The sequence below is a fragment of the Astatotilapia calliptera genome, chromosome 1 (assembly GCF_964374335.1).
Source record: "Astatotilapia calliptera chromosome 1, fAstCal68.1, whole genome shotgun sequence".
Taxonomy (NCBI): Eukaryota; Metazoa; Chordata; class Actinopteri; order Cichliformes; family Cichlidae; genus Astatotilapia; species Astatotilapia calliptera.
This window is the reverse complement of record NC_137422.1, coordinates 39,059,514-39,087,065: the sequence shown is the minus strand read 5'-3', so window position 1 is coordinate 39,087,065 and position 27,552 is coordinate 39,059,514. Positions and strand designations below refer to the sequence as shown.

General features: G+C 42.5%; 3 protein-coding genes and 1 long non-coding RNA gene across 11 annotated transcripts; 2 read left to right on the top strand and 2 right to left on the bottom strand.

Moving 5' to 3' along the window:
* Positions 1-1,077: 1,077 nt before the first annotated feature.
* LOC113020935 (parathyroid hormone-related protein-like) lies at positions 1,078-7,461 on the top strand. 2 transcript variants are annotated; one of them, XM_080300822.1, is made up of 2 exons: positions 1,078-1,215; positions 6,820-7,461. In XM_080300822.1, exon 2 carries the CDS (start codon positions 6,848-6,850, stop codon positions 7,256-7,258), a length of 411 nt encoding a protein of 136 aa, XP_080156948.1. In that variant the 5' UTR covers positions 1,078-1,215; positions 6,820-6,847; the 3' UTR covers positions 7,259-7,461. The 2 variants fall into 2 exon arrangements, with proteins under 2 accessions (XP_080156948.1, XP_080156954.1); XM_080300828.1 differs by lacking the exon at positions 1,078-1,215 and adding an exon at positions 6,366-6,493.
* Positions 6,580-6,938, bottom strand: LOC145428533 (uncharacterized). The gene is made up of 2 exons (XR_013908826.1): positions 6,798-6,938; positions 6,580-6,717 (listed from the first exon to the last, which is right to left on the bottom strand). It is a non-coding gene; the product is annotated as an uncharacterized LOC145428533 (long non-coding RNA).
* On the top strand, positions 7,214-14,182 carry LOC113026926 (deoxyribonuclease-2-alpha-like). Of its 3 annotated transcripts, none has more exons than XM_080300819.1 (7): positions 7,214-7,336; positions 11,205-11,302; positions 11,923-12,061; positions 12,152-12,242; positions 12,437-12,598; positions 12,692-12,868; positions 13,495-14,182. In XM_080300819.1, the coding sequence occupies exons 2-7, from the start codon at positions 11,217-11,219 to the stop codon at positions 13,929-13,931; spliced, it is 1,092 nt and encodes a 363-aa protein (XP_080156945.1). In that variant the 5' UTR covers positions 7,214-7,336; positions 11,205-11,216; the 3' UTR covers positions 13,932-14,182. The 3 variants fall into 3 exon arrangements, with proteins under 3 accessions (XP_080156945.1, XP_080156942.1, XP_026032010.2); XM_080300816.1 differs by lacking the exon at positions 7,214-7,336 and adding an exon at positions 10,947-10,998; XM_026176225.2 differs by lacking the exon at positions 7,214-7,336 and having other exon boundaries at positions 11,193-11,302.
* On the bottom strand, positions 11,162-25,590 carry gpatch1 (G patch domain containing 1). Of its 5 annotated transcripts, none has more exons than XR_013908820.1 (22): positions 25,456-25,590; positions 24,150-24,284; positions 23,727-23,812; positions 23,274-23,434; positions 23,050-23,147; positions 22,505-22,563; positions 22,098-22,340; positions 21,870-22,017; positions 21,524-21,603; positions 21,227-21,443; positions 20,735-21,031; positions 19,174-19,352; positions 18,959-19,086; positions 18,772-18,860; positions 17,738-17,946; positions 17,291-17,660; positions 17,114-17,191; positions 16,706-16,821; positions 16,508-16,623; positions 15,979-16,094; positions 12,306-12,430; positions 11,162-11,269 (listed from the first exon to the last, which is right to left on the bottom strand). XR_013908820.1 is itself a non-coding variant. In XM_080300804.1 (20 exons), the coding sequence occupies exons 1-20, from the start codon at positions 25,523-25,525 to the stop codon at positions 16,061-16,063; spliced, it is 2,913 nt and encodes a 970-aa protein (XP_080156930.1). In that variant the 5' UTR covers positions 25,526-25,590; the 3' UTR covers positions 15,203-16,060. The 5 variants fall into 5 exon arrangements, 2 of the variants coding, with proteins under 2 accessions (XP_080156930.1, XP_080156936.1); XR_013908821.1 differs by having other exon boundaries at positions 12,337-12,430; XR_013908823.1 differs by lacking the exon at positions 12,306-12,430.
* Between the last annotated feature and the right edge of the window lie 1,962 nt (positions 25,591-27,552).

The following is a 27,552-nucleotide window of genomic DNA, read 5'->3' as shown; positions in this document are numbered from 1 at the left end:
GCTGCTATGAAATCAGAGCCAAATGGAAAAGCCTGCTGCAGCGTTTTTCACTCTGATTTTCTGTTTGTATTTGGATTCAGCCAGTATCCAGTATTTTGATCATTTATTTCCAACAAACAATTGAATCCTTTCGTTTCTAACACATCACCCAGTTTGCATCAGTATTGATCTCCAGCATGTTTTTCTCCGCGCGAGAGCCATTATGCTTTCAGTGTGTTCCTCTGATTGTTTTGAGTAGTATATATTGAGGATTGCCTGATATTGTGAGCAGGTGGGGAACATGACAGCTGAACTTTAGCAAACCAGGTGAAAAATAATTAAGACAGGAAGTAAAACTAACGTGAGACATGAAAGGAAACAACATTCAAAGTAAAACAGGAAAAAAACCTATACCATAAAAAATCGAATGAAATCTTTTTCATGCACCTACAAAACAAGAAGTCAAGTTTTCAAAAATGTGTTCATCAGCACACGGATACCGACTCTTACTTTGGACAGAGACGCCACAACTGGTAGCGACTGAATCCTCTGAAGGAAAGTGTTAGAAACTCTGGAGAAAGCTCCAGTCACCTCAAAGTGTTACTGGGCACTGCGCTGGTATGGAATGACTGATAAACGTCTGTACAGGTGTTTTTGAAGTAATAATCATCATAATCTCAAACTTCCAGGAGTAAACTCCACTGACACCAAGTCCACCTGTTTGTCCACATTCTTTTAAAGATTTCAAAGTGAAACTTTTTGCACGGATACTGTGGAATTTTCTCTTCTTCCTGTTAAACCAGTCCTCTCCCACTCAATCTTACTTGTCCTTTTAAACTTGTAATTGTTTCTATATACTGATTTCACCTATGTTCTCTATTTCCTTCGTGTACATTAGAGACAGTATCTTACTTTGTGTCGGTCACAGACAGACGGCTGGATCCTGGAGACTCCAGATCACTCATCTTCAGTCAGTCTGAGAGAGAAACCAGCAGTACTGACTGTGAAAGGAGAACCAGAATCATGGTGAATCTCTTTTCAGGAGTCACATCCAAGACTGACAGAACAAAAAATGAAACACACTCATGGTCTCGTAAAAAGTGACTGTGAGGAGAAGGAGGCAGGCCTTCATCAACACAAATCAAACAACTTCATGGTCCTGGATCAACGCAAGTCAACAGCTGCGAGCCACCAGTGCTCCCCTCAGTAAACTACCATTGCAGTTCTCTTTTCTTGGTAAGGAATATTTCTCTTGTACTCAGCTGCTGTACTCAAACTCATTAGTATGCTGTGCAGTGCAGCCTGCAGCGGGCTGACACGTTCATACAAGCTACTGTTTTTAATATTTATTCAGCTTCAGAGTTAATCTGTCATATGGTTAAATGGTAAATGGCCTGTATTTGTATAGCGTTTTACTAGTCCCTAAGGACCCCAAAGCGCTTTATAGTGTAAAGCGCTTTGGGGTGCTAAGGACCAAGGTTATTATCGTTAACGAAAACTAATGAAATAACGAAAACTAGAAGTGAAAAAACATTTTCGTTAACAGAAATAAAAATAAAAACAAAAAAAGGAAAACTAACTAAAGCTGTCATGAGTGTTCACAAAACTAACTAAAATTAACTGAATTTATAGCAAAAATGTGTTTAGTTTTCATTGATGTGTGCGTGTCCTACAATAGTCAAGGGTGAAAATGAAGTTTAGTTTCCAGATTTTTTCTTGCTGTGTCTCATTATGCCAGCAGGTGGCAGCACGTTAGTCGAGTCGTCTGTGTTGCTGCTCCGTCCACGCGCAGAATCATGTCAGGAAAAGTCGGGAGAAAGCGCCAGAGTCCTATTTGGGATTACTTTGAATATGACTGTGTTTTGGATAAAACAAGTGTCTTGTAGTGGAAAGAGACAAATTATGAGGGACATTTCTAAAGGGGAAGAAATCCCACAAACCTTAAAGTGCACTTGAAAAGCTCACACAAGAAGGCTAACCTAGCTTACCTTGAGAAGGGAGCACACTCAACCCTCATCCCCAGAAACAGAAGCTAACCCCAGGCAGGCAGCGTGATGCATCCCGAGACAACAGGACGGGGACATCTACATAACTGTGTGAGTCAATTGCCTTCAAAAAGTTTATCAATTCACTTGAACCAAAATTAGGAACACCCGGTGCTGCAAGAGCTAATAGTCTCATTGGGGCCAAGATATACATTTTATAGTTGCCTGGTATCAATGGTTGTTCATCTGCCTTTGTTTATTTATTTATTTAAAGAACCCATAGGTGGGAATGTGAGTTGTCTGTCTCTGCGTGTTAGCCCTGCGACAGACAGGCGACCTGTGCAGGGTGCAGGGTATGGTAGCTGGAATAGCAACATACCCAAGGATGAGCAGAAGAGCATGACTGATATGATGAAACTGGGATTTTGTTACACTTAATTATTGCAAACACAACTAAAACTATAACTGAAACTAATCAAAACTAAACTGAAACTAAGGATTTTCAAAAAAATAAAAACTAAACTAAACTAGCAAACAACTGGTAAAAACTAATTAAAACTGATATAAAATTGAAAATCTGAAGTCAAAACTAAATAAAAATAAAAACTAATGAAAATTGCAAAACTATTAAAACCCTGCCTGGATGACTGAGAACCTTCACAGACAAAAAAATATAAATTTTCATGGTTTTTCATGTTTAATTTGTGTTTCTCAGGCTGTCAAACGTGAACTTTTGGTATTCATGAAGCAGTTTTATGAAAGATGTCTCATTTTTTCTGTTAAGGAGTTACACGTTAACAAATGAATGATTGCACATTAATTTGTTTAAAGGTATTTCAAATCTTTAAAACTTAAAACTATTTTGTTTTTACATCACAGGGTCAACATAATGACCTCTCGACTGCACTGACTTTATGTCCAAAGCATTTGTTGATTTTAGAGATATTAACAAAGTCAAACTGGAGCTTTTCTTTCTTGTAATACTGTTTTGAATCAGGAGATGGCGCCGTGATTAAATTTAAACTTTAACTGTTAAATTGGTCACCAAGTAAAAGCAAAAACTATTGGTGAAGCCAGAGCGCGACTAAAAACGGAGAACATGTCTCAGCTAGCGCTGCCCCCTAGTGGTGAAAGTTTTAGTTAAAATCTGCAGCGAGTGATTAAAAAAGTCCCTTTAAATCTGGAGCCAATAACAATCATAATAATAAAAATAATGATAATAATAATAACAATGACTGTCAGGATTTTGTGGTATTCTTCATTTTTTTCTGGGTGTCTTGTGGTGTGGTTGTTTTTGGGCTAATGCAGGAATAATTCTAGTGTTTTATTTGCCGGACAAAAAAAAAGTTGCAAATTTCTTTTAAAAGGGGCCGTAACATCAGAAACATTCATCAAATTCAAATTCAAATTTTATTTGTCACGTACACAGTCATACACAGTACGATATGCAGTGAAATGCTTAGACAACTGCTCGTGACCTAAAGAAAAAAAAAAAGGAAAGGGCTATGAATAAGATAGGAAATAAATATGAAAAATTAAAGTGTAAATTTAACTAGGAAGGAATAAAATATAAAAAAATTAAGGTTAAAAATGAAATAACTGTACAACACAAATTAGAATGAAGGGTAAATTTAACTGGGAAAGAATAAGATAAAATATATAAATTAAAGTTGAAAATAAAATAACTGTACAACAAAATACACAATACACAATATAGAACTATATAAGAATGTATGAAGAAATCTAAATATAAATAAATATATATACACACACAATAACAGCAACTGTACAAGTATTAACTGGAAATGAAGAATATAGTGACCAGTGTTGTGCAAAAACAAAGTCCAGAAAGTCCAGTGTGTGTGTAAGAACCATATGTGTGGGTCAGTACTGTGTGGTGGTGTGATTGAGAGACCGTATCGCCTGCGGGAAGAAGCTCCTCCTCAGTCTCTCTGTGTTGGTCTTCAGGGAGTGGAATCGCTTTCCTGACCTCAACAGAGAGAACAGTCTGTTGTTGGGATGGCTGAGGTCCTTCACCATCTTCCTGGCCTTGGTCCAGCACCGCCTGCTGTAGATTGAGTGCAGGTCAGGGAGCTCGGAGCGGATGGTGCGCTCAGCTGACCGCACAACCCTCTGTAGAGCTCGTCTGTCCTGCATGGTGCTGTTCCCGAACCAGGTTAAGATGTTTCCCGCCAGGATGCTCTCTATGGTGCACGAGTAAAAGTTCCTGAGCACCTTGGAGGGCAGTTGGAAGTCTCTCAAGCGTCTGAGGTGGTAGAGACGCTGTCGGGCCTTTTTCACCACGGTGTTGATGTGACAGGACCATGACAGGTCCTGCGTGATGTGAACTCCGAGGTATTTGAAGCTGTCCACTCTCTCCACTGGGCACTCGTTGATGACGGGGGTCTGGTAGTTCCTCTCCTGCTTAGTGCTGAAGTCCACTATCAGCTCCTTTGTCTTACTGACGTTTAGAAGGAGGTTGTTCCTCTGGCACCAGTTCTCCAGATTCCTAATCTCCTTCAGGTAGGCCGTCTCGTTGTTATCAGAGATCAGGCCCACCACGACGGTGTCGTCAGCAAACTTGATGATGGTGGTGGAGCTGGTAGTGGCCACACAGTCATATGTGTACAAAGAGTACAGCAGGGGGCTCAGAACACACCCCTGGGGGGCTCCAGTGCTGAGAGTGGTGGAGGCTGAGACATGTCCGCCCATCCTTACTGCCTGTGGTCTGCCAGTTAGGAAGTTGGAGATCCATCAGAGCCGCCCGGTACTGTCAGCCATCAGGGCCGTGAATCATCTCTAACCACTCGCCGTTGCCTTTAGGAAACACACGTCTTTCACTCGTCTCCCACAGAAAGAAACAATTAAGAGCCGGCAGGCTGAGGACGGGGGGCGCTGGAACGCTGCCACTGCAGGATGTCCCGGCCTGTTTTCCCGCTCCTCCTCCTCTCTGTGGAGTGTTTGATGTGACTGTTATTAAAGGTAAAACAGAACCAGAGGCGGCGATTTACAGGAAATATCTGTATGCATATAAACCCAGGCCGCCTGTGTGTTCTGCTCTGGATATTTTTATTATTCAGCAGGAAAAGCTGAATGAGAAGCGGCAGCTCAGTCATCAGGCTTCACTTACTCAGTTTGCTGTATGAAGCAGGGGGTGGAGGAGGGCATCACGGGAACCTCCGGTATCTCCTGCTGAAGCTGTTTGTATGCTCACACACCTGAAGTGTCTGGGCGGCGTTGGCGCTCAGCAGTGTGCAGCCTCCGACCTGTGTCTGCTGCTCTGTTAGTCTCAGAGACTCGCAGTAAAGCAACATTGCGGCGAAGCCTGAATCCCTCACAGCTTTGTAGATCTTTCATTTATAAAACTTAACAAGTTTCAGCATTTTTGAGATTATACCTCTGTGCTGTAAGAGGGGATCCATCCTCGAACTGAGACCGCAGGTAACCTGCATCACCGTGTAACTCTAACTCTACGTTGCTGTAACAGATTTTTTGCCCCAGTTTTTGAATCAGTGAGAGAATACAAGTCAGTGCATCAGTATGAAGAGTAATTATCATAGCCTCAGTATAAGGACTCACACATGTCAGCATAGTCCTGCATGGAGCTCACAGGAGGTGCTGCAGTGGATGTGAGGTCAAAAACCTGAGGGGCAAAACAAGAGAAAGCAAGAGTCATAGATATAAGCGCTGTATGTGTGTGTGTGTGTGTGTGTGTGTGTGTGTGTGTCTGTCTTCGAGTGGTATGATGATCAGCTGAGTGGAAACAGGTCCTTCACCTCCCGCCTACTGGTGGTGGTCAGAGGGCCCGGTGGCGCCAGTGTCCGGCAGCCTCGCCTCTGTCAGTGCGCCCCAGGGTGGCTGTGGCTACAATGTAGCTGCCATCACCTGTGTGTGAATGGGTGGATGACTGGATGTGTAAAGCGCTTTGGGGTCCTTAGGGACTAAGTAAAGCGCTATATAAATACAGGCCATTTACCATTCAGCTAAAATCAGAGTCGATAGATTTATTATGACTCACTTTTTCAGTGTGGAGGAATGTGCAGCTTCATTTCAGAATCACAGCAGCTTTTTTTTTCCTTCACCACATTTAATTGGCACAAAGTGTTTGTGGCAGCAGTTTTTTTTAATTCCTCAAGGGTTTTGAGTGCCACGAATGTGCCGGTTAACATCCACGCTGATGAAGAGTGAAAGCGTTGGCTGCGCTCATGTTCATCTAAAAGGAGAGAAAACCCTCCTGGACCTCCTCGCAGGGCGGGGATCTTCTGTATCACTTTTAAAAGGCTTGGAAAGCAACGGCACGGCTTTGGTTTGATGAATCAGGTCATTTCTCTGCATGGATGCAACAGCGCTGTCCAAAAACAACTGGAGAGGAAAGACAGCAGTGAAACCTGTGTTCAAGAAATGCCGTCGAATTTATAGGGAAGAATTTAAAGGAGAAGAAGGATACGGTTTCTCCGGCTGCTCCATTTCAAACTGTTTGCCTGTGCTGCCCTCTGCTGGTCAGTCAGGTCAACACTAAAATGCCAAAAGTATGTGGACAACAGGGAGCAACCCAAAATAATGCACATGTGTTTAGCTTCGTCAATAAGCCTGTAAAAACAAATATTAGACCAAATTTTTCCACAATAAAAATATTATTTTATTTTGCATGGTTCAGTTTGAAGTGCTTCCTGTGGTGTAGATGGTAACACTTTTGATTCCAGCCAGAGTCACAGGGTGTTTTTATTTAAGGAGAAACCTGCACAGATGAGCTCTGAAACATTTAAAAGGGCGTTGTTGTTTTTGTTTGATTGAAAATCTTTTAGAACGATGAAAAGCTTCATGTAAACAAACCTTCTCTCTTTCTTCTGTTCAGGAAACGATCGGTGAGTCACGCTCAGCTGATGCACGACAAAGGCCGGATGATGATGGAACATGAGCGTGTTTTACTCCTGAAGGCACTTTTGGACAAAGTCCACACGGCAGAGATCCGTGACCTCCCCATGCGGACCACAGGGGGAGGCGGGAGCAGCAGCGACGCCGGAGTCGGCCTAGGAATCAACCTCAGCACCACCGGCAGCACCCTGCACTCCAAACCTCCCGGAGGCACCAAGAACCGCCCCATCAGCTTCCGGCTGGAGGAGGAGGAGGGCACCAACCTGCCACAGGAGACCAACAAGTCGCAGACATACAAAGACGGCGTGAATAAAGTGTCGGGCAAAAAGAAGAAGAAATCGAGGGCTGGGAAGAGGAGGGAAGGGGAAAAGAGGAAGAGGAGGGCACGCTCTTTGGGGTGGAGGCTGGAGGATGGGTAGCGGACTCCTCCTGGAGTGGAGGTCTCTGCTCGGCCTCCAGAGGGCGCTGCATTAAAACGCCGTCAGTCTCTGACGAAGGTGAGTCCAAACAGCTGACCTGGTTTTCAGAACACGTGTGTGCCGCGTTACAGCCGCAGATACTGCAGAGTGCACTGACTCTGTGCTGTGTCAGTGTTGTGGAGCTGAGATGATGATGATGTCTGAAAAATAGGGCGGTACTGAGAGTGGAGAGATATTTTGCTGCTATTGTTAATAATCATCGTCATTACCATTGCATTAATAATATAATCTACAGAACTGATATTGCATTCAGATGTTTAAACAGTGTGTGTCTTTCAGAAAGACTAAGTTGCAGGCTGACAGGAAGTTGCAGGTTTGCAGAGCGCGCGTTTGCAGAAGTGAAACCGAAAGCAGAGTCTAAGTGCAGGTTATTCTGAGGAGCTGTTTGGACTAGGTTATTCAAATTTCATTTATATCTTTTATTAAGCTTTTAGTAGAGGTTCTTGATTATAACATTTATTCAACATAGTGCATATAGTTTCAGTTAGGTTGTTACACATAAGGATGAGCCTCTGTTCTGGTGAAAGGTCAGAAGTGCAACGGGTGAGATGAGAGAGAGACACACATACAGTTAGTGAGCGTTAGTAGGCGAGAGAAAATAAGTAAGTAATAAATAAGAAAATAAACCTTATTGACGCTCTGCAGGGCGACAGATTTTACTCTTTGTGAATCCTTGCTCACATCGCTCCCCAATGTGCCTTACAAACTTTTTTTTAATGAGTAACCATAGACAATGAGAATATAGCTATGTAATACAGTTAGCATGATTCCCTGAGCTAACAGATCATCTGCAGAGGTTTATTTGAAGAGTTTCAGTCAGGTTTCAGAGCTCAGCACAGCACAGAAACAGCTTTAGTGAAGGTTACAAATGATCTTCTTATGGCCTCTGACAGTGGACTCATCTCTGTGCTTGTCCTGCTAGACCTCAGTGCAGCGTTCGATACTGTCGACCATAATATCCTATTAGAGCGATTAGAACATGCTGTAGGTATTACAGGTACTGCACTGCAGTGGTTTGTATCATATCTATCTAATAGACTCCAGTTTGTGCATGTAAATGGAGAGTCCTCTTCACACACTGAGGTTAATTATGGAGTTCCACAGGGTTCCATGTTAGGACCAACTTGAACGATAGGCTCAGTATATCATATATACAGTATAAAGTTATCCACAGAATAGGCTCCACAGGTGAAAAACTACATAAAAATTGGATTCAGGGAATTTCAAACATGGACACAACGCACACAGAAAACTACAGACAGCTGTTAGCGTGCTATCTGGCACTGCACTCCTGTCAGCACTTTCGGAGTTATAGACCATTTATCACACATACTGGACTGCCCGATCCCTCTATCCCCCAACATTTGCATCCTGGGTTACTTATCAACACTACAGTTACAACCCTCCCCTGCTAATGTAATCTCCACATGGATGACTTTTGAAAGTTTCAGAGAGAGTCCCATGGGAAGGGCCCCAGGTCTGAGTGAGCCAAAAAAAAGAAGTCATCATCGGGACCAAAAATTATTAGCTGTTGCTCATCCACCTGCACACCTCTCGGCTGGCTTCATCTATATGTTCATGTTACACTCTGAATCATACCTTTCATCAGTGAAGCTTCCATCTTAACAACAAAGTTACAGTTTACACAGTTTTTAAAATTTGTAATTAGATTTATAGATAAATAAATGCAAATAAATGTTAATCTTAATAACTGGTTCCAAAGCTGTACCTATTAAAGTGTCTGGTGATTATCCACCTTCCCCACAAACGTGGAGAAGATGGTTGAGTTGAGAGAGCACGGAAAAGTGACTCAGCTGCAAACACATACACTGTAAATAGACACTGAAGCTGCTAACCGCTGTGTGTGGGGGTCCTCCTTAACACATTTACAATAAAATTATTTGTTCATCATTTAATTCAGTATAAAGGAACTTATGAATGCATCTAGTCTCCTGTGTTTGGGTGAGCAGCTAGAAATAATTGGTGGACAACTTGGGTGAGGCAAAAAGTGGCTGTTAGAATAGATGACCAACGTGGAAAAGAGGCAAAGATAAGCTTTCACTGTCCAGATTAAGAAAATGTCCAATGGGGAAACTACCTGCAGACATTTAATAAAACTCTGTTATCAGTGACTGGAAAATGAAGCCTTTGCATATCAGACAGACTGTACCATTGTACTGTACATAAAGAGAATCTGTCTGTCATGAAGGTGGCACGGATGCCCCTCCGGTGGTCCTCCTTGGGCTCTCGCACTCTGGGGCCTCTGGATGTCTGGGGCCTGGATCTCCTCCATGCCTGCTTCACGCCCTGGGGGACGGGGCTATGGCTCTCTACATCCTCTTGCAGACCATTACATGTGGAAACCATTTGAATACAAGCGTGCTGATCCACACAGGTGTACACACGAGTGTTCACTGCTCGCAGACTTAAATTACACCTTTCTTGGCTGCTACTTCGAAGCACATTGTGCGCTGTCTGTCCTGCGTGCTGCACAACAACATTGAATATTTAGTATTTACTGCTGTTTACACTTAGCTAGATTAATGCGATGATGTTGTGTTTAGTATGTTGCTTTGGTTTTTTTTGCTTGTTTTCTATTCTTCTCTCAACAGGTGATCCAGGAGATTTTATTTTATTTTTTTCCCCCTTTCTCACTGTCCCTCTCCCCTTCTGTTTTTCTTTTCCTTCCTCTTTCTTTCTCCCTTTCCTATCTCTCACTCATGTCTGTCCCGTCTGTAACATCTGAAAATAAAATAAAATAAATAATAAAAACAAAGATCGATCAAATGGACCAATACGCCAATGCCACGATGATCCATTTGGCAAAATAAATCCATCGGGTATCCTTGTTGGTCTTCAGACAACAATTCTGATGGCTAAAGAACCAAATGGGACAGGCGAAAAAAAAAAAAGAGAATCTGTCTCCTTTTTCCTGCTGCAGGTGAAGTCTTGATTTTTTCCAGCTTTGCTAATGAGTGATAAAACAAGACTGGCTAAACACCTGGCAACAGACCAGGGATACAGGTCTATGTGTTAAATGGCTGTAATGTTTATACATTATGGTTGATCAAAATCAGCAACTAACCCTCTAAACAGGAAGTGAGGTCACATCTCAATAACCACTAACATTTATATCATCATACCCTCCTGAAGGTTTTGCATAACCTCTGCTCACACCAATGGTGGTATTTAATGTCTTTTTTGAAAAAAAGATTTTTGATTTATACTTTTGTTTGATTCCAAATCTGACAAAAAAACCATCGATTGATCACATGTACAGTATGATGGCCGTCAGTTCAACCAGCTGTTGGAAAACAGCTGTTAAAGCAACCAATCAACAATTGTGGGATGAATAAAGCTCTGTAGTACTTGGAGTAATATTTGCTAAAAACTGTAACACTGTAGTTGCCAGGAGTGTAGGAAAAAAATGCTTGTATTAAACATCCATGGGTAAAATCTAATAAAGTATTTAGTTTGACAGCAAGAAAAGAAGTTTGCTGTCATGTCTGATACAAAACAAAGAAACTCCTCTTTTATTCATTTTCCTATCAATACAATATATTTAAAAGTCCAACGGTATTAAAATTCTTGACCATGGGTCAATGCAAATCATATTGTGGAGCTGTTTAACTAAGGGTCAGTTCAGCTGAGGACTCACACACTCTTCACTCAGCCTGATGGTAAGTTGGTTTCTGTCTGTATTAGGATGGTGACACATTTGGTGCAGCACAGAATAACCTGTGAACTCAAGTCATGCTGTGATACTGAATTATGTTATTACCTGTAAAGACACTGCAGCCTGTAATAGTGGGCTAATTCTTTTTTTCATGTAAAGGGAAGATGATGTATTAAAATGATTTTTATTATTATTATTATGTTCTTTCAGGAAGTCCTTTGGATGATTGTCCTCACTGTTGGTCTGCTTGGCTCACATTGTGAGGGCGCTATATCCTGTAAAAATGAAGATGATAAAGATGTAGACTGGTAAGACAACATTTGAGCTATTCATTCATGTATACTGAATTATACATTAGTAACTTTGGTCTTCAAGTGCTTCAAAGCTGCGCTATGGTACCTTTTACACCTGCGTTTCAACATAGTCATAGATGATGTTCAGACACTGTAACACTATTTTACACTGTTATTATCAGTTATTTTATATATTTCCATTTCATAAATAACGTCATTTCCAAGTATGGGAAGTTAAAACAGGGACATTAGACATACCTAATGCATTAAAACACGGAAGACAACACAATACTGTGACACTTGCCTCCTTTCTCCAGCCCTGCACATCTATTTTTAACACTCATCTTATTCTCACTTTATTGATCAAAAGAGGAAACATGGAAAGAAAACACTTTGCAAAGTTTCATAAGCTTCATCACATTTTAGCATCATGAGGAAGCCTGTGGAAAATACTATTCATAAAAGGCTCTGTTATTCATAGTTAAAGGTTTTCAGTCATATCTCTGCTTACTCATACAGGTGCTTGTGAGACTCGGGTATAACAGAGTTTGTTATTTTCTTCTTCCATGCTCAGTTAAGCTTCTCATCATTTATTGTGATCTTTGAATTTACTGACTTGTCTCTGACATCACCAGGTTTATTTTGTACAAGGTGAAAAAGGGGTTTGACTATGTTTACACTGATTCAACCAACCAGAACCTTAGAAGGAATAACAAGCATGTCAACAACCAAGCTGGTGTCCTGGCAAATACCCTGAAGCCCTACTTTGAAAAAGTGAGATTAACTCTATGAGTTTCTGTTATTAGTGTGTATGCCCTTTGAGGAAAGACATAATTTATGTCATGTTTTTGTGGATTCTTTCAGGATAAGCAGTCATCAGATTTTGGATTCATTGCATACAATGACCAACCACCAAATGAAAATAGTGTAAGTTCCACCCATGGCCACAGCAAAGGTGGGTAGAAATAATTTTTTAATAATAATAAAAATAACACAATAAATACTAATAAAAACACACCTGAGTTAAATGCGCTCTCCTTCACGCTCACCTCTGAGCATCAGAACCACAGCTGCTGTTATTCTCAGATCACTCAGCAGATGTTCTCTTCTTAATAATGACATGTGCTCTTTCATGTTCTTGTTCTGCAGGATTTGTGATGATAGATGAGGACAATGTAGTCTGGCTTTTACACAGCACACCAAGATTCCCCTTTTCTCATGAAAGCAATAATTTCTATCCTAAAAATGGGGAACGTAATGCACAGATATTTATGTGTGTAACACTGAAATCTACAGAGTCTGCAGAAATAGGTAAGAGCATGTCCAAGTTATTTCTTCATGTGTAGAGTGTATATGAAGTCTTAACACAGTAACATGTACATCCCTCATTTTGATGTTTTTCAGCTCAACATCTTAAAGATATCAAAGCTTATAAATTTGAAGAACACAATCCTGTAAAACTCACAGATTCTTCCACCGTACAACAACAAACGCCGCCCTATAACAAAGACTTGCGGTCAGCTGGTAATTCGCTGTTTAAACGCTTTGTTAAACAAACCTCAGCCACCAGGGATCCTGAAGGTGAGATTTCTGCTTCATTCGTTTTAGAAAAAAACCTTAAAACCACACTGTGAGTTTCCTGTGTGAAATAATTGTGACTTTCTGTAGTTTTCCCACCAAAGAGCTGAGAATCTTATTTACAAGGTGTGAAACGTCCAACCTAACACAGTCCTTTATTCTAACCCTCTAATGATTTGGCCTGTGAAACATCAGCTGGGTTATGAGTAGATCTAACTTTACAGAGTAGTTCTGTTCAAAATGTACTTCATTTAGATTTTAACTCTAAAAATAACTCACATTTAAAATTAAAAAATGATCCTGGTATGAAAATGTTGTGGAAGCTGAAAAATAAATCCTGTGAACACACATGTTGTGCTGTAAGTTTGTATTGCCATGGAAACCTTTCATTAAGGTGTCAGCGTGACCCAGCCTCAGTGCAGAGTTAGTGCAGGGGAGTGTAGCAGCAGGGATCATACGAGGTCTGATGTTTGTAAAAGAAATGATTAAATAAGAAGAGCTGGAATTTCCCATAAACTCTCAGAAAGAGAAAGTCGAGTCAGGGTTGTTGTAAGCAACACTTTTCTTTTTTTATTCTGTTATTTTAAAACTATCTGATGGTTTCTTGGTGTTTGTCTTTCCTTTTGCAGTCGGAGATCTTTATGTCACCATTGCTGACACACTAAATACCAATTTATACATCCAGACCTGGCGCAGCGACCGTGGAGAGCCTTCTGTAACTGGAAATGGCAAAGAACTAGTCACCATCATGTCAGTAGACACTGCCGCAGGTAAATGGAATCATGGATGTGATCATTCCAAATGGTGTGTTTCTGACACTCAAGACTGGATGTGTGTTGGTGACTCAAACAGAGAACTATCACAGTTCGAAAGGCCTGGTGGTGCACTGTGCATTAATAGCCAACCTGTGGCAGACGCATTTAGGGAAATTAAAAAACTTGAAAAGATTAAAAAAGCCAGTGCCACAGCCGGTGCCACAGCCGGTGCCACAGCCGGTGCCGCTGACAGTGACATTGACTGTGTCACTGACAGTGACACTGATCCACCCTCTAAAAAACCAAAATAACATGGTTAACTGCAGCAGACAACCGCCTCGGTCTTGTTTTCTATCTACGTTCACCAGTTTCATATTTATTGTAAATTCATTTCAGATTTTATCAAAGTGAAGCTGACTTGAATCTGGTGCTGACATCGTCACTCTTGTCAGTGTTATCTAATGTTTCTGTGAACGATATGAAATTAAAAACATTTGATGGATATTTCACAGTGTGCTTCCTTTGCTCATGGAAACCATAGAAATAAATGACTTTGCATGAATCTGTCTTGTTTTTACTCCGAGGTCCTGTTTCTGTCTGATGACTTTTAAAATTATTCAAACTAGCCCCTGCAGTCAGACATCTTTATTTTTATGGTTTAGTAGATTCTGATTTGCTAAACCAGGTTTTATACTGAAATCTTTCTTCTGTAACAGGTCTTCTTTTATAGGCCCAGTTTTTTGGCCTACTCTTTTTAGTTTTGTTATTGGCAATATTGAGAAGTGTTATTGTTGATTTCGAATATATTCGATATAGTCTATCCAATTAAGGTTAAAGTCATGTTTTTAGCTGTTAGAATCTGATGAGCAATATTTTATAGCTGATTCAAATGGCTAAATAACCTCCCCAACATGTCTTAAAGTTCTCCAGAGGCCTGGGAATGAACTAATCACTTGATACAGGTGTGTTGACACAGGGTGATATCTAAAACCTGCAGGACAAGTCCAGGCCTCGAGTTCCTGCAGCATACCGGAACTCGAGGCCTGGACTTGTCCACCGCTGCTTTAAACACTTCAAGCTGTAAGCTGCAGTTCCTGTATGAACTGAACAACTCTGAAAATCTAAGAAACAGTTGAGTTTCTCTCCTCGAAAGCTAAGATGGACAGACTGAACATGCAGACTGGACTTTGTCACAGTGGAGCATGAAACAAGGAACAAGAACACTCATGCACAACTTTTCTCCCTTTCTAAAGTAAAACAGCTGAAAGATGTATGAGAAACATTTTCATTTGCATTTAAAGCTGTGTTTGACAAAGGCTGCATCCCAGTTCAGGGTCTGCAGCCTTTAAGGCCGCATCTTAAGGCAGATTACGTCACAGCGGCGCAATGAAGGCTGTCCCAATTCAAAGGCTGCTTGAAATGCGGCCCTGATATGAGTCCTCCATTTTCCTGAATTTTAAGGAATCCGGCTGTATCCCAATTCAGGGTCTGCAGCCTTAAATCTATAGATTTACAGTATAATTTGAAATGAATACATCCTGATTATTGATCCTGATCAAAGATTTATAGAATAATGAAACTCTTTTATTACTGGTTTTGTCCATGTTTACTTTCACCTGTCGACTGTGTAGCTCAAAGTCACAAGTGACATTTACACAACATATTCTTCATTCCACAGTTTCACAAACTGTGAAACAAGCTAACAAAGAGCTTGTTTGTGCTGCTTCTTCCTCCGGGTCTCTCTTGGAAATGAGGATATTTTTCCTTCTGATTAAATAAAGATGAAAAAAATATATATAACTGCTTCTGTCTGAGATGTGGTGAAACGTGGAATCCAGTAATTGTGACACATACATCCATTTGTAACACATTTCTTACCAATCTGTAATCTTGGATTAATGTTTGTAATATTATATCAATGTCAAGCTTAAACGACGTCACACACAGAAGTCTCTGAAATCATCAGAATATGTAGCAAAAGTTCTAAAAGATCACAGTTGTCTCTTTGTGTCAATATCAATAAACTTCTTACAATGTAACTGGTAACGAAGGAATCTATACGGGGCAGCAGGAATGTTACCACAGCAACCCAAATCAGCTGTTCCTTTCCTTCTCCATAGTAATCGTAATCGTTACACGTCTTTTCTGCCCAATGTGGCCTTTTTGGTCTCGAGTGTAACCTAAGGTTTCATCGTTTGCAATCGATGAATGGAAACAGACTGTGACAGTGACATGTTCACCTCCTTTAAGAGAGAGTTCTTCACTTAAACACAAAACGTCAGTTTTTCGTGTGATTGAAGGTTTCCCAGCAGGTCAGTAAATACAGAACACTTGGTTATAAAGATTTTTTGTTATTACCTAAAACTACACAGCAGGTAATCTGTCAGGTGAAACAATCAGCTGACTGACGGTCCTCACAGAGGACAGACCTCCAACTGATTCACCACATCTGATGGGAGCGGATGCTCTTTAGTCTGGAAGAGAAAACAAACACACAGACAGTGAAGAAGACGGTTCGAGGTGCTTTGCATACGACACTAAATTCAGTGTTTAAAAATAAAAGCATCTGTTTACTAAACGTAAACACAACACTCCCCCCTCTAAGAGATCTGATAAATAAAAATGATATCAGAATCAGAAGAGCAGATGAAAACAAACTATGTTCTTAATTGAACGCAGTGCGTTTCTGTCGGTGAGCGATGGATTACGGATTTAAAACGTTTTGGTGGAAACAAAAAAAAGAGAGAAAAAAACTAAATATTGTTAATAATGATTGTTTTGCATACACAGCTTCCGACTTACATCAGCACTTTATAACAAACTAATTTCCAAATGTCTCCCACTCCATCAGGGTCATCTTTCGATGCTCTGACAGGTGACCTCTGACCTTTTTAGCAGCTCGTCTGTCGACACCTGTCCGTCTTCACCTTCCTGCTCGCCGGCTCCTCCTCCTTGCTCTTCTTCGGCTGCTTCTTTGTGCTTGTGCTTCTTGTGTTTCTTCTTCTGCAAAGAAAAAAGAAGTCACAGCTTCAGCGTGAGGAAGGAGCCATTTTATCTGATCTGATCCTTATTCTTCGTTTTCTACCTTCTTTTCCTTCTTGTGTTTGTAATGCTTCTTTTTCTTGTGTTTCTTCTCTTTGCTCTTCTTGCCCGTTTTAACCTCCTTGATTGGAGGGCACATGGAGGCGGCGCCCCCTCTGACTAAACACAGGAACAACAGGCAGAGGTTATTAATCCTCCAGCAACGCTTTTACGAAGCAGGATGCACTTAATGAAGTAGAAGCAGAAGAGGAGCAGTGAAAGCGTCGATGAACAGACGCTCTAGTTCTACACACTGAATGTGGATCGATTCACACGAATGTAACCCAGCTGAGCTGATCACAGAGAGACTGCTGTATCTATAAAAACAATGTCCACGCAAGGGAAACCATGTGACTGGGTCACGGTGAATAAACTTGAGCTGTCTGTTGTTGATCTGGTGGGTGACACTCACTCAGAGCAGCCGAGGGAGGCGGCAGCTTCGGCCCAAACTCCTCCTCTTCCTGTTCGGAGGCCTGAGTGGAAACTGCTGCTTTTGAAGGAGCAGAGAGGAAAAGAGTTAACAGAGTTATGCTCGACAGGGACGTGAGATTAGAGGAAAGGTTAAGGTGATTCAGCAAACTCAGAGTACCTGCTTGGTGACTGGAGGAGGCGGTGGCTGAGGAGGAGGCGGTGGCTGAGGAGGAGGTGGTGGCTGAGGAGGAGGCGGTGGCTGAGGAGGAGGCGGTGGCTGAGGAGGCGGCGGTGGCTGAGGAGGAGGAGGGGATGCTGAAGAGGTTCAGTGGCTCCGAGTCCACTTTTCCTTCATCCTCCTTTGTCACCTTTTCTTCCTCCTCATCGCTGCTCTCCCCCTCTGATGAAGAGGAGGACTTCTCATCAGAGGAGCTGGCAAAGATGGCCTTAAACAGATCCATGGGAGGCCTGCTCTCCTCTTCCTCCTCCTCCTCTTCTTCATTACCTTCTTTCTTCTGCTCTGAGCTCTGCTGCTCTGATGACTTTATCTGTAGAAGGAAGGATAAACTCTTTAGATTTAAGGACTTCCTCGCCTGCTGGTTTGGACACTTTGCTCTTTCACTACCTCCGGTTTGCTTCCTGGAGCCTGATCGAGGCTGATTGAGGCAGGTAAAGCAGGTAAGGCAGGCGTGGGGGTGTGCTCCACTTTGGTCTCGGTCTGGTTGCGTGCAGCACTGAGAAGCTCACCCAGCGGGTCCTCCTTCTTCTTCTCCACCTTCTGCTCAGAGACATCCCACCTGGACTTCTTCCCGGATTCTGGAGGTTTTGGAGGTGCTGAAGAGAAACAATGAGCTTAATCTGTGAGCACAAACACTGTGGTGTTAAACGGAAACTAAGAAAACATCAAATTTGTGTTAAGGCTACAAAGAAACTTAAATTCATGGAGGAAAAAAACGGAAAGAAAGTATCAATTTAATAAAAGCAATCACTTCAGTTTTCCTGTCTTTACTTTTTTATCCTAAATAAATCCTGATTGGTTAACAAACCTCAGTCTGAGGAACAGCAGATTTAATCCTTAAAACATTTAAATAAATTCTTACATAACTCTTCAGTCACACTGAGATATTCTTTGATAAAAATGAGTTCGGATCAGTTTTCATCTACTTGAGTTTTAAAAACACATTTAACTTTCATTTGTGCTGAAAAAAAAATCTGTCTACTTTACTGAGGTTTAGTGTGACTGTGACAGGGCAGGATGTGATAAAGCTGCTGCAGTCAGAAACATTTACTCGCTTTGGCTCATCGATGTGTAAATGGAGCTTGGGAGCTCGCTCACGTCTCGCTGTCAAAGCTAACTCTGCTTAACTGCTTCGTGCACTGACAGCTGCTCGTGTGGCCGACAGAAACAAGCCAAGCAGGCAAAAGTTGATACTGAAGGTCTGATCTTCCCTCTCAGCACACCTGGGAACATCTTTTATGTTTAAAATAATACCGAGCATTGTTACAGGTGGGTGCTGTGGGTGGCAGTAAAGACAACATGGATTCAAACAAGCTTTTAAGTTAAAGAAACAAGAAAAGGGGCTTAAAGTTCTCTTACAGAATATTCTACTGCTTGCCTGTTAAAACTCTTTAGCGCCTCCTGTGTGTGAATGAAGTTACCTGCAGCCTCTCTGCTCTCAGTCACAGTCAGGAAATTGAAGACTGAAAACTTGTCTCTCTTCACTTTGGGCAGACCCACAATACCGGACCTGCAGGACCAATCACAGTGAGACTTTAGCTCAGCAGAGTTTGGATTTAACCTCGACGTTCTGTTTAGAGCTGATTCAGTCCGATCTGTGTGCCGTACCCGGGGTAGGGGTCGGGCACGTTGAATCTTTTGCAGAGCAGTTTGTCAGGATACCACTCGAACGTTTCTCTGGTCAGTTTTCCAAACATCTTCATCTTTACTGCAGACTGTTTGTCATCCAGGTCTCCCTGACAACCAAAAGAAAGCATCAGTGACTCCTGAGCTTACCTGCAGTGTAGGGGTGTGGTTTTTTACAGCACCAGGTGGCGTCCTACCTCTTGGTCCTGGCTGACCTCCACGCTGTCATCGTCCTCCTGGTCTTTGGCTCTGGTGAAGCGGGAGGACAGCGAGGAGGAGGTGGGCCGGTACAAGATAGAAGCTCGGACAAACTCCTCCCTCTCCCGGCTGCGCTCCCACTCTGTCATTCCCGGGTCTAGACTCTGCTCCAGAGCGTCTGAGGGACACACAGAAGATTTTTACATTTTAATATCCAGGCGGTCTCTAATGTGGGAGCTTTAATCCAGCGTCTGTGTTAGCCAGTAATCACATATACGCACGTGCTCAGACACGTAGGAGCATTAACCCTCTGGGGTCCAGGGTATAATTGGCCATTTTTGACTACTTTTGATTTTACTTCTATATTTCACCGTTAAAAACTGTTTATCTTGCCTTGTTTGGTATCATTATTTTCAGCACAACCTCAAATATCTGAAATTTGAGTTATTTTTTCATTTTGGCAAACTATATTAGAACAAATGATCTAAATTCAGACAAATAATTCAAAATCCGAGTAGAAAAAAGTTATTTTTTACTGTAAAACCCACAAACATGTTTAACGAATCATTTTCATAACTTGAAATGCAAATAGAAATTGTACATTTCTAAAAATTATGCACAAGATTTGCAAACAACAAAGTTATATGGTACTATTCACCTAAAAATGCAGCCAAGGCCTCAGGCGTTTATATAACCATTTAAATCTATTTACAGAACAATCAGCTGTGCTGCATCAAATAAGAAGACACAAATTATTTGTGCCGGTCCAAAAAAATAGTTTGTGTTCAGTATAAGACAGAGGAGAACAGCACCGGCCTAAACCTGCAGGTCTGACAGCAGGAGGAGCATCAGTCCCGTTTTCCATGTGGGAACAGCGTTTACACTGGAATCTGCCTTTGGTGGCGTTTTTGAAGCAAATGTGACATTCAGCAGTCTAACTGACACACAATACAAAACAATAACTACACAACACACTAACTACAGCCTCCAAACACGCTAAACGTCACTAATGTCTCACATATGAAAACTCGCTCTCTCTCTCACAGGTGTCACTCCTAAATCTTCCCCTTCTCCCTAAGCAACCAAGTGCCCCATGTTACCATATCATTTTTTTGATTGGCTGACATGGTAAACTCTAACATCAAATAGGGAAGGGGTGTTTTTTCTTTCTTCACTCGTAAGTGGAGAGTGTTTGCGAGCGCTGTCTGTAGAAAACGCTGTTTTTACCGTTCTTCCTGCTGTAAACGCCGCTGTTTTGTTGAGAAAAAAACATCACGTGTATTTTTTATCATAACTCTGGTTTTACGTGGCCCATCGACACAATTCAAAAACTGGTATATAGTTTGAAGTCTGCACTTTCGACCCAAGTTGAAATGGCGACTCAGAGTCGCTGCATCTTGTAGCTGTGACGTCTTAAATTGGTCATGTGATTTTGACACGCCGACGCGTTCGTCGACCCCAGAGGGTTAATGATGGTTTTTGTGGTTTAACTAAAACTGTACCAACTATATCAAAGGATCCTGCAGTGCATGATGGGACCTGCAGGGCGGAGCCTCGTACCATTGTCTCCCTGCTTGAGACGGCTCAGGTAGAGTTCGTAGCGTGCCTGCTTGCTGGGGTTTTTCTCAAATGGTTTGAAGGTCTGTGACGATGTTTGGATGCCTCTCCACGCTGCCAGAGCTTCCTGCTGGAGGCCGGAGGAGGCAGGCAGCACTTGTGCAGACTTCCCTGATGTCTGCGAGGCATGACCGGAGACGGGGGTGGAGGTTTTGGCCGAGGGCGGGTTAGAGGAGTTGCGGAAGCTGAGCAGGCGCTGCCTGTCCTCGGGCCTCAGCAGCTCCATGACCGAACTGGGACCTGATCGGGATGAAGTTGGGAAAACATCACCAGCAGCATTAACGCACTCGCCATCAGAATGGGACACGATGTCCTGATTATCCTACATTTTTAATTAATCTAGAAAAACTACATATAGTTTCAACCGTTTTTAATTTTCCTCATTTGTTGTTTTTTGCACTTCTGTGGTTGCTTCATTTTTCAGCCATCTCTTACCTTGCAGGGCGTCCTCTCCCAGCAGCGCCCTCCTCTGGCCAGAGTCCAGCTGGTGGCGTCCTGCTTGCTGGGGCTCCTCTTTGACCATGTGGCCTTTGGACACCCGGAGAGCCTCGGCCAACGCGGGGCTGACCCCGGAAAGATGCGAAACATCGACCGAAGGACGGAAATGATGGACTGGACGATAATCGCGAGGCAGACAGGGAGGCGGGAAGATCTACAGAGAGATACAGAAACATGAGGGGTGTGTCCAGGTACTGATGAGGACACGTGATCAGATATGTTGAAGCTCCTCACTGTTTTTTCCTCGAGGGGTTTCTGTGCCAGAGTGAATCCTTCCAGGATTTTGCCGAGATACGAAGCATCTTTACTTCTGACTGGAAGCAAAAAATAATCCAAATAATTTTCCATCTTACTTCATGAATGCTTTCATTTCAGTTTTTCATGGACAAAAGAGAGAGAGACATTATTCTTTAATAATTAAAAAAACTAAAAAATACACCTCTCTGGTGGAGAAAGTATTAAAAATGATTTCCCTGCTCTAAAATAAGGCTGACTGACAAAGAGCTTCTCTGTGTGAAAAAGCTTAATGACTGGTTTAAAAAATGCCTGGAACGTTCCAGGTTTTCCCAGGAAGCATTACCTTTCTTCTTAGTGTACTGCTGCGGGGCCGTCCAGCCGTACAGGCTGTCGCCCGGCTCCTCTTCTCCCAGGATTGTGTCGTATCTGGACATGGAGTCTCTGTGGTACACGTCTTCATCGTCATCCTCTAACGCACCCACGCCAAAGGCCTGCAGGTCAAAGGTCAGCAGCCAAACACTTTGTATTTAAAAAAGACAACCAAAAACACTTCTGGGTTTTGTGGGCTCACCTGTCCGACCACTCCTCCTCTCCTCAAGCTGCTCTTTGTGTCTCCGAACAGGCGATTCCTCGTCTCAGACTGAGGTTTAAACAGATCGATGTGTTCAGCCGTGCCGTGACCCAGCAACGCCAGGCTCGGGTCCAGACCGCGGTACCCCAAACCCTGAACTCCCAACCTAGGGTTGAAGTCCACCGGAGTTACATCCTTCGGGGCAAAGGTCACGTTCTCTGGGGCAAACTCCTCATCGTCATCCTGATGAGGCAGAGAGATTTCATGCACGCACAGGTGAAAATATGCAGCATGCATTATGAATTTCAGATTCATTATGCAGCATGCATTATGAATTTCAGATTCAGTTTAGATCGTCCTCCATCAGGTTCTGTGTTAAAATATTCTGTCTAAGCAGCCGCACTCACCTCCGATTCCTCCGAACCAGCAGGGGGCAGCGTGCAGCCGTAAACTTTACCTCCACCGTCTGTCAGGAGGACAAAGTGTCAGTATTTACACATTATAACTAACACCAGACAGATACAGGATTCATGCTGAAATGAAACGCAGCATAAGGGGAAGTAGGAAAAACAGAATTTAAAAAACCGGCATCAAACATCAAAGCTGCTGCGAATCTTCACTTGAGACGCTGAGTGGACTGATTCAGTATTTCATTTTTTCAAGTTCTGGTTTTAAATGATCCAAGACACCAAAGCTAACTCCACCTCCTCATCGGCAGCCTCAGAGTGAATGTGCTCACATGGTTTTTACTGACACAGTTTATTCTGTGTGAAAAGACATCAAAGACGGGAAAAAGCTTCAAGTTTCCGAACTCACATGAATCAGATCACAGTGAGCAAACTACAGGTGTGAAAACGCCCTAAGTGTCACAGGGATTATTTTACCCTTTACAAACTCCTGAATTTCTCTTATTGGTCAAGCAACCTTGTGCCTGTAAAGATGACACACTTACCCATCTGCTGCCTGCGAGCTTTCCTCTTCACACGAGGCCCGACGCCCTGACCTTCCTTCCAGCCCATCTTCATCAGCAGCTCCACCCCGATGGAAGACCTGAGAGACAAAACAAACACACCTCAGAGCAAATTCACTCTGCAAACTGTTAAAGAGGGAAGGATGGTGCTGCAGAAGCAGGCTGCTGGGACACAGTTGGTGGGATGTGGGTGTGGCAGCAGTTACCTGGCAGGTGCGATCAGCTCCTCCAGCAGCGTGTCTCCGGGGATCAGAGCCGCCTGAGCGCTGATGGCTCTCGCCTTCTCTCCGGCCTCGTCTCTGCGGCTGGACGAGAACTCCTGACTGGTGGTGATCTCTCTGGGAGCGATGCCGTGTTCGCTGAAATCCTGACAAACACCAACAACGATGTGCATCAGCTCCACTAAACCTGAACCTCAAACCTCCTCACGTCTCTTCTGAAACATGTTCTGCATACCGGAAAGACCAAGCACTCAAACGCTGCAGCGTAAAAGCTATAAAATCAGCTTTAGATGATTTCCAGACATCAGACAGCTACTCTGACAGAAGCGTATAAAATGTTATTTGATATTTTAGGGTATTTGACGTTATTTGGATAAAGTCCCAGATTTTCTTTTACATGTGAATAAAAAACCTTCCCCTCTCTCTGGGTGGTTGTACCTCCTCGTCCATGAAATCTTCTGGCCTGGCATGGTGTTTCTCAGCTTTCTGTTGCCGTGACGACACAAAGGCTGACGGGGCCCAGCCTAAAAAGACACGGGGACGCCAAATGTCAAGATATGGAATCAAAATTAAAATGCTTGAGCTGAAAAAGCGGTTTCACTGTTTGCAGAACAACATCTGCGACGGACGCCAGCATCGCAACATGGAACAAAAGTGGAGGACAAAAAAGAGAAAACAACACGCAGCTACAAAGCAGCCAGGTCTGCTCTAAAGCCAACTTCAAAATCAGAGGCTGGACTGAACCAAACACCGTTAGCTTTACGATGAGGGGACACCACCTCCCCTTACACGTCTGCATGCAGCGCTCCATAAATATCACATTAACTAAAATATGTGTGAACTCTACAGGAGGTCTCTCACCTTCTTTTGAGCCGACAGTGTTGAAGTATCCGGCTGAAAAGCCTCCAGTGAACGCTCCGTGGAACCTCTTATATCGTCCCTTCTCATCTTTGACTGTCTGATCGTGGAGCGGGACGGGCTTCTTCAGCGGCTCGTCTGTGAAAACACGGCAATTTTTAAATGGTAAACATTGAAATGGGAAAACATTTCAAATTGTTGTCAATTCTGTACAAAACAGAGGTTGTAGTAAACTATAAGGATTTGGAAGTAATTTATTGCTGATTTATACACTGGTCAAAAATGAAGCAAAGGCAACAACAAGACAACCCCCCAAAAAGCAGATGAGGGCACAGTCCATTGCTCTCTCCTCTTTCTTTTGCTAGCGTCACCGATGATCACCACTTGTCACTGCTGGCAGCCTGAGATGGTGTCTGTATCCTATTTGGGTTGCACAGGTAGTCCAGCTCCTCCAGGATGGCTCCTCCATGTGTATCTTTGTCTCAAGAATGTGGAGGAGATACCAGGAGATGGAGCCGTAGAAGGTCATCACCCAAGATCGGCATCTGCTCCTTTGTGTGAGGAGCAGGATGAGCTCTGCTATAAGATGACCTTCAGCTGGTTACCCGTTTGCATGTTTCTGACCAAACAGTCAGAAAAAGACTTCATGACGGTGGCTGGAAGGTCCAATATCCTTCAGTGGGACCCGCGCTCACAGCCCAGCACCATGCAGAACCAGCGGGTCCACCGCCGGAGCCCAGGGTAGGCTCACACTGCGCTATGAGTTAACGACTACATCAGAGTCTGTGTAATACAATTTCTTTTTTCCTCCAACTAGTAACGACATTTACTGATATTCTTCTTTTTGTTTTCCCGCATTAAACACACTAAAAATAATCTACATCCTGTAACGATATTTAAGACACACAATGTCGCACAAAGCCACAGTATAGTCTTTACCGCAGTAAGCACACAAATCACACACACTGCAGCTTCAGATTTGAAGGGGAAAAAATAAATGGCAGCTTTCTCTACAACTTTAAGGCCGAACTGAAGACCTGATAGTGCTGAAACTTTAGAGATGAGAAATGGCACTGTATTCAGTAGTTATGTTCAACTACTTTAATCAGCAACATTAACATAAAGGGTTTTTGAATGAGGTCTGGGTTTCAAACTAGGAGGCTATGATTGCGCTTAGCTAGCTGCTCGTTAGCTGAACTCAGTGAAGTAGCGCTGCGAACGGCGCAGCTAGTAACGCTTTGCTTTAAACACCTGGGAGATTTTTTAAATGCAAGTAAACAGATGACCGAGATCATAAAATTCACCTCACCTTCTTCCAAAGGTTCCAAAGGAGTCCCGTAAGTCACAAAATCTTCATCGCTGTCGCTGTCGGACGCCATGATTTATTTTTTTACTCCGTTTACGGTATCCGCAAAAGGACAAACTTTGTGAAGTGTACTTTAGCGCTTTACAAGAACGGTTGGGGAAAATAGCGACACCTTGCGTTAGCTACAAATAACTACATCAGCTGTAACTACATTCACTCAAACTTTAGTAAAATATTTATGTGAGACACTTTCCCTGTTGTGAGGATATCTGTGCAGATATAGCTTGCCTTAAAATCAACAAATCAACAATTGTAAATATTTCATATAATTCATTTAAGATAAGATAAGGCATATTGAAACATATACTTATTATTAAAATAAAGTCTAATATCTTAAAGTCTAGCAAAATAACAGAATTAATGATGGCTTACCTATTACTAGTTTATGTTATTATGAGTTATTTATAAGGACTTAAAGTCGTTAGTGTGAGACAAACTTTTACAGTGACAACATTTTTTCTTCTAGTTCACTATGATTCTGTTTCTTTACTGGAAATAAATATTCCTGTCTGAAATGTCATTAGTGCGTTTAATGAAGAAGGTGGTTTCTCCCTTGTTTGCTATTAAGTGCTTGTTTTAGTTGTCTTTTCTTCTTGTTTGGTTTGTTGATAAAACAACCAGATTTATTGTTTCTTACTGAACTGTGTAATTTCCTCTGCAGCCTCGGAGGAGCTGAAGTGTTGGCTATCGAATGTCCATCCAAAGCTCACAGCAGTTTGTCATTTGTTTTCTTTGAGCCTGAAATCACTCACACCCCCTCAGTGATCCATAAAACCCCACGCTCTTGACAAAAGCCAAACGCCTGGCTCAGCAGAAAGCCAAGACCCTGTAAAGATCCAAATCTGAGACCCCCACGTCTCTGCACAGAAAACACAGAGCCTCCCTGCTCTTTGTAACCCGACCGAACTGCTAAACTTCAGGGGGTTTAAACTAACTGAATCTGGACGGCGCTCAGGGTGGGGGGCCACAGGGTCAGTTTGGTGGTGAAATCTGTGGGCAGGATGAAGCTGTGTGGACTCAGAACCATGACAGTGCAGGAACAGCCACAAAAGAACCAGGTTATCAGAAAAGAGCCCGGACAGAGGTAGAGCCGGGACACCAGAGTTATAACAGTTTTGTTCCCTGTTGTTATTTCATTTTCAATACAGTTTAGTTTCAGTTATTTTTCAGTTCTTCTAGTTTTTTAATCATTACCAGTATATTTGACTAGGAAATGCTGAACATGGACTTGACAATATGAACACAGAACTTTAAAGGCAAGATACTCAAAGTCAACAAATTCTTTACCAAAACCACCAAACGGACTAAAATTAGAACATTTTTTCATTTGAGTTTGACACAATATCTTTGTGTCCATGTGTCCATCCATCCTCATCTGCTTATCAAATTCAGAGTTGTGGGGTGAGGTGGGGGCGTGTGGACCCTATTCCAGCTGCCATAGGCCGAGAGGTGGGGTACACCCTGTACAGGTCACCAGTCTGTCAGAGAGATAGCTTTTAATCTATTTTGTCAGTTTTTACTGAGGTTGAGTGAACTATAATGAATAATTGAACGAACTATGCTTGGATAAGAATTATCATATAAAAAATATAAACTTTTAACCTGACCTTGAATAGTTTTGGAGACCTCAGCTTGTTGACTTAACGAGTCCCTTCCTCCTTTTGGCCACTAGGTGTCAGTGTCTGCCTGCAGATCACGGCTTTGTCTCACAGCTGGGTTTACTCTGCACGCTCACATTAAAATAACTGACAGAAATATATATTTGTATAATTTAGACTTTCACTTGCAGGATGAACTTGTAAATGTGATGCATTAACAGGTCAGAGATGGAAAATCCACACGAGTAGGCACCGCGTCGAGGCACCAAGTTTACACTCCCCAAAAGTCTGATGATCAGTGAGGGAAAAGTTGTTCCTATCTCCAGAAGACAGATACAAACATTAACCATGCCTTCATAGTTTTCCAAGATAACGGCTTCAATATGCTAAATAAAATTAAAAGATTGTTATTGTTTGTTTATGCGCTGTTTTTCCTCCCTTG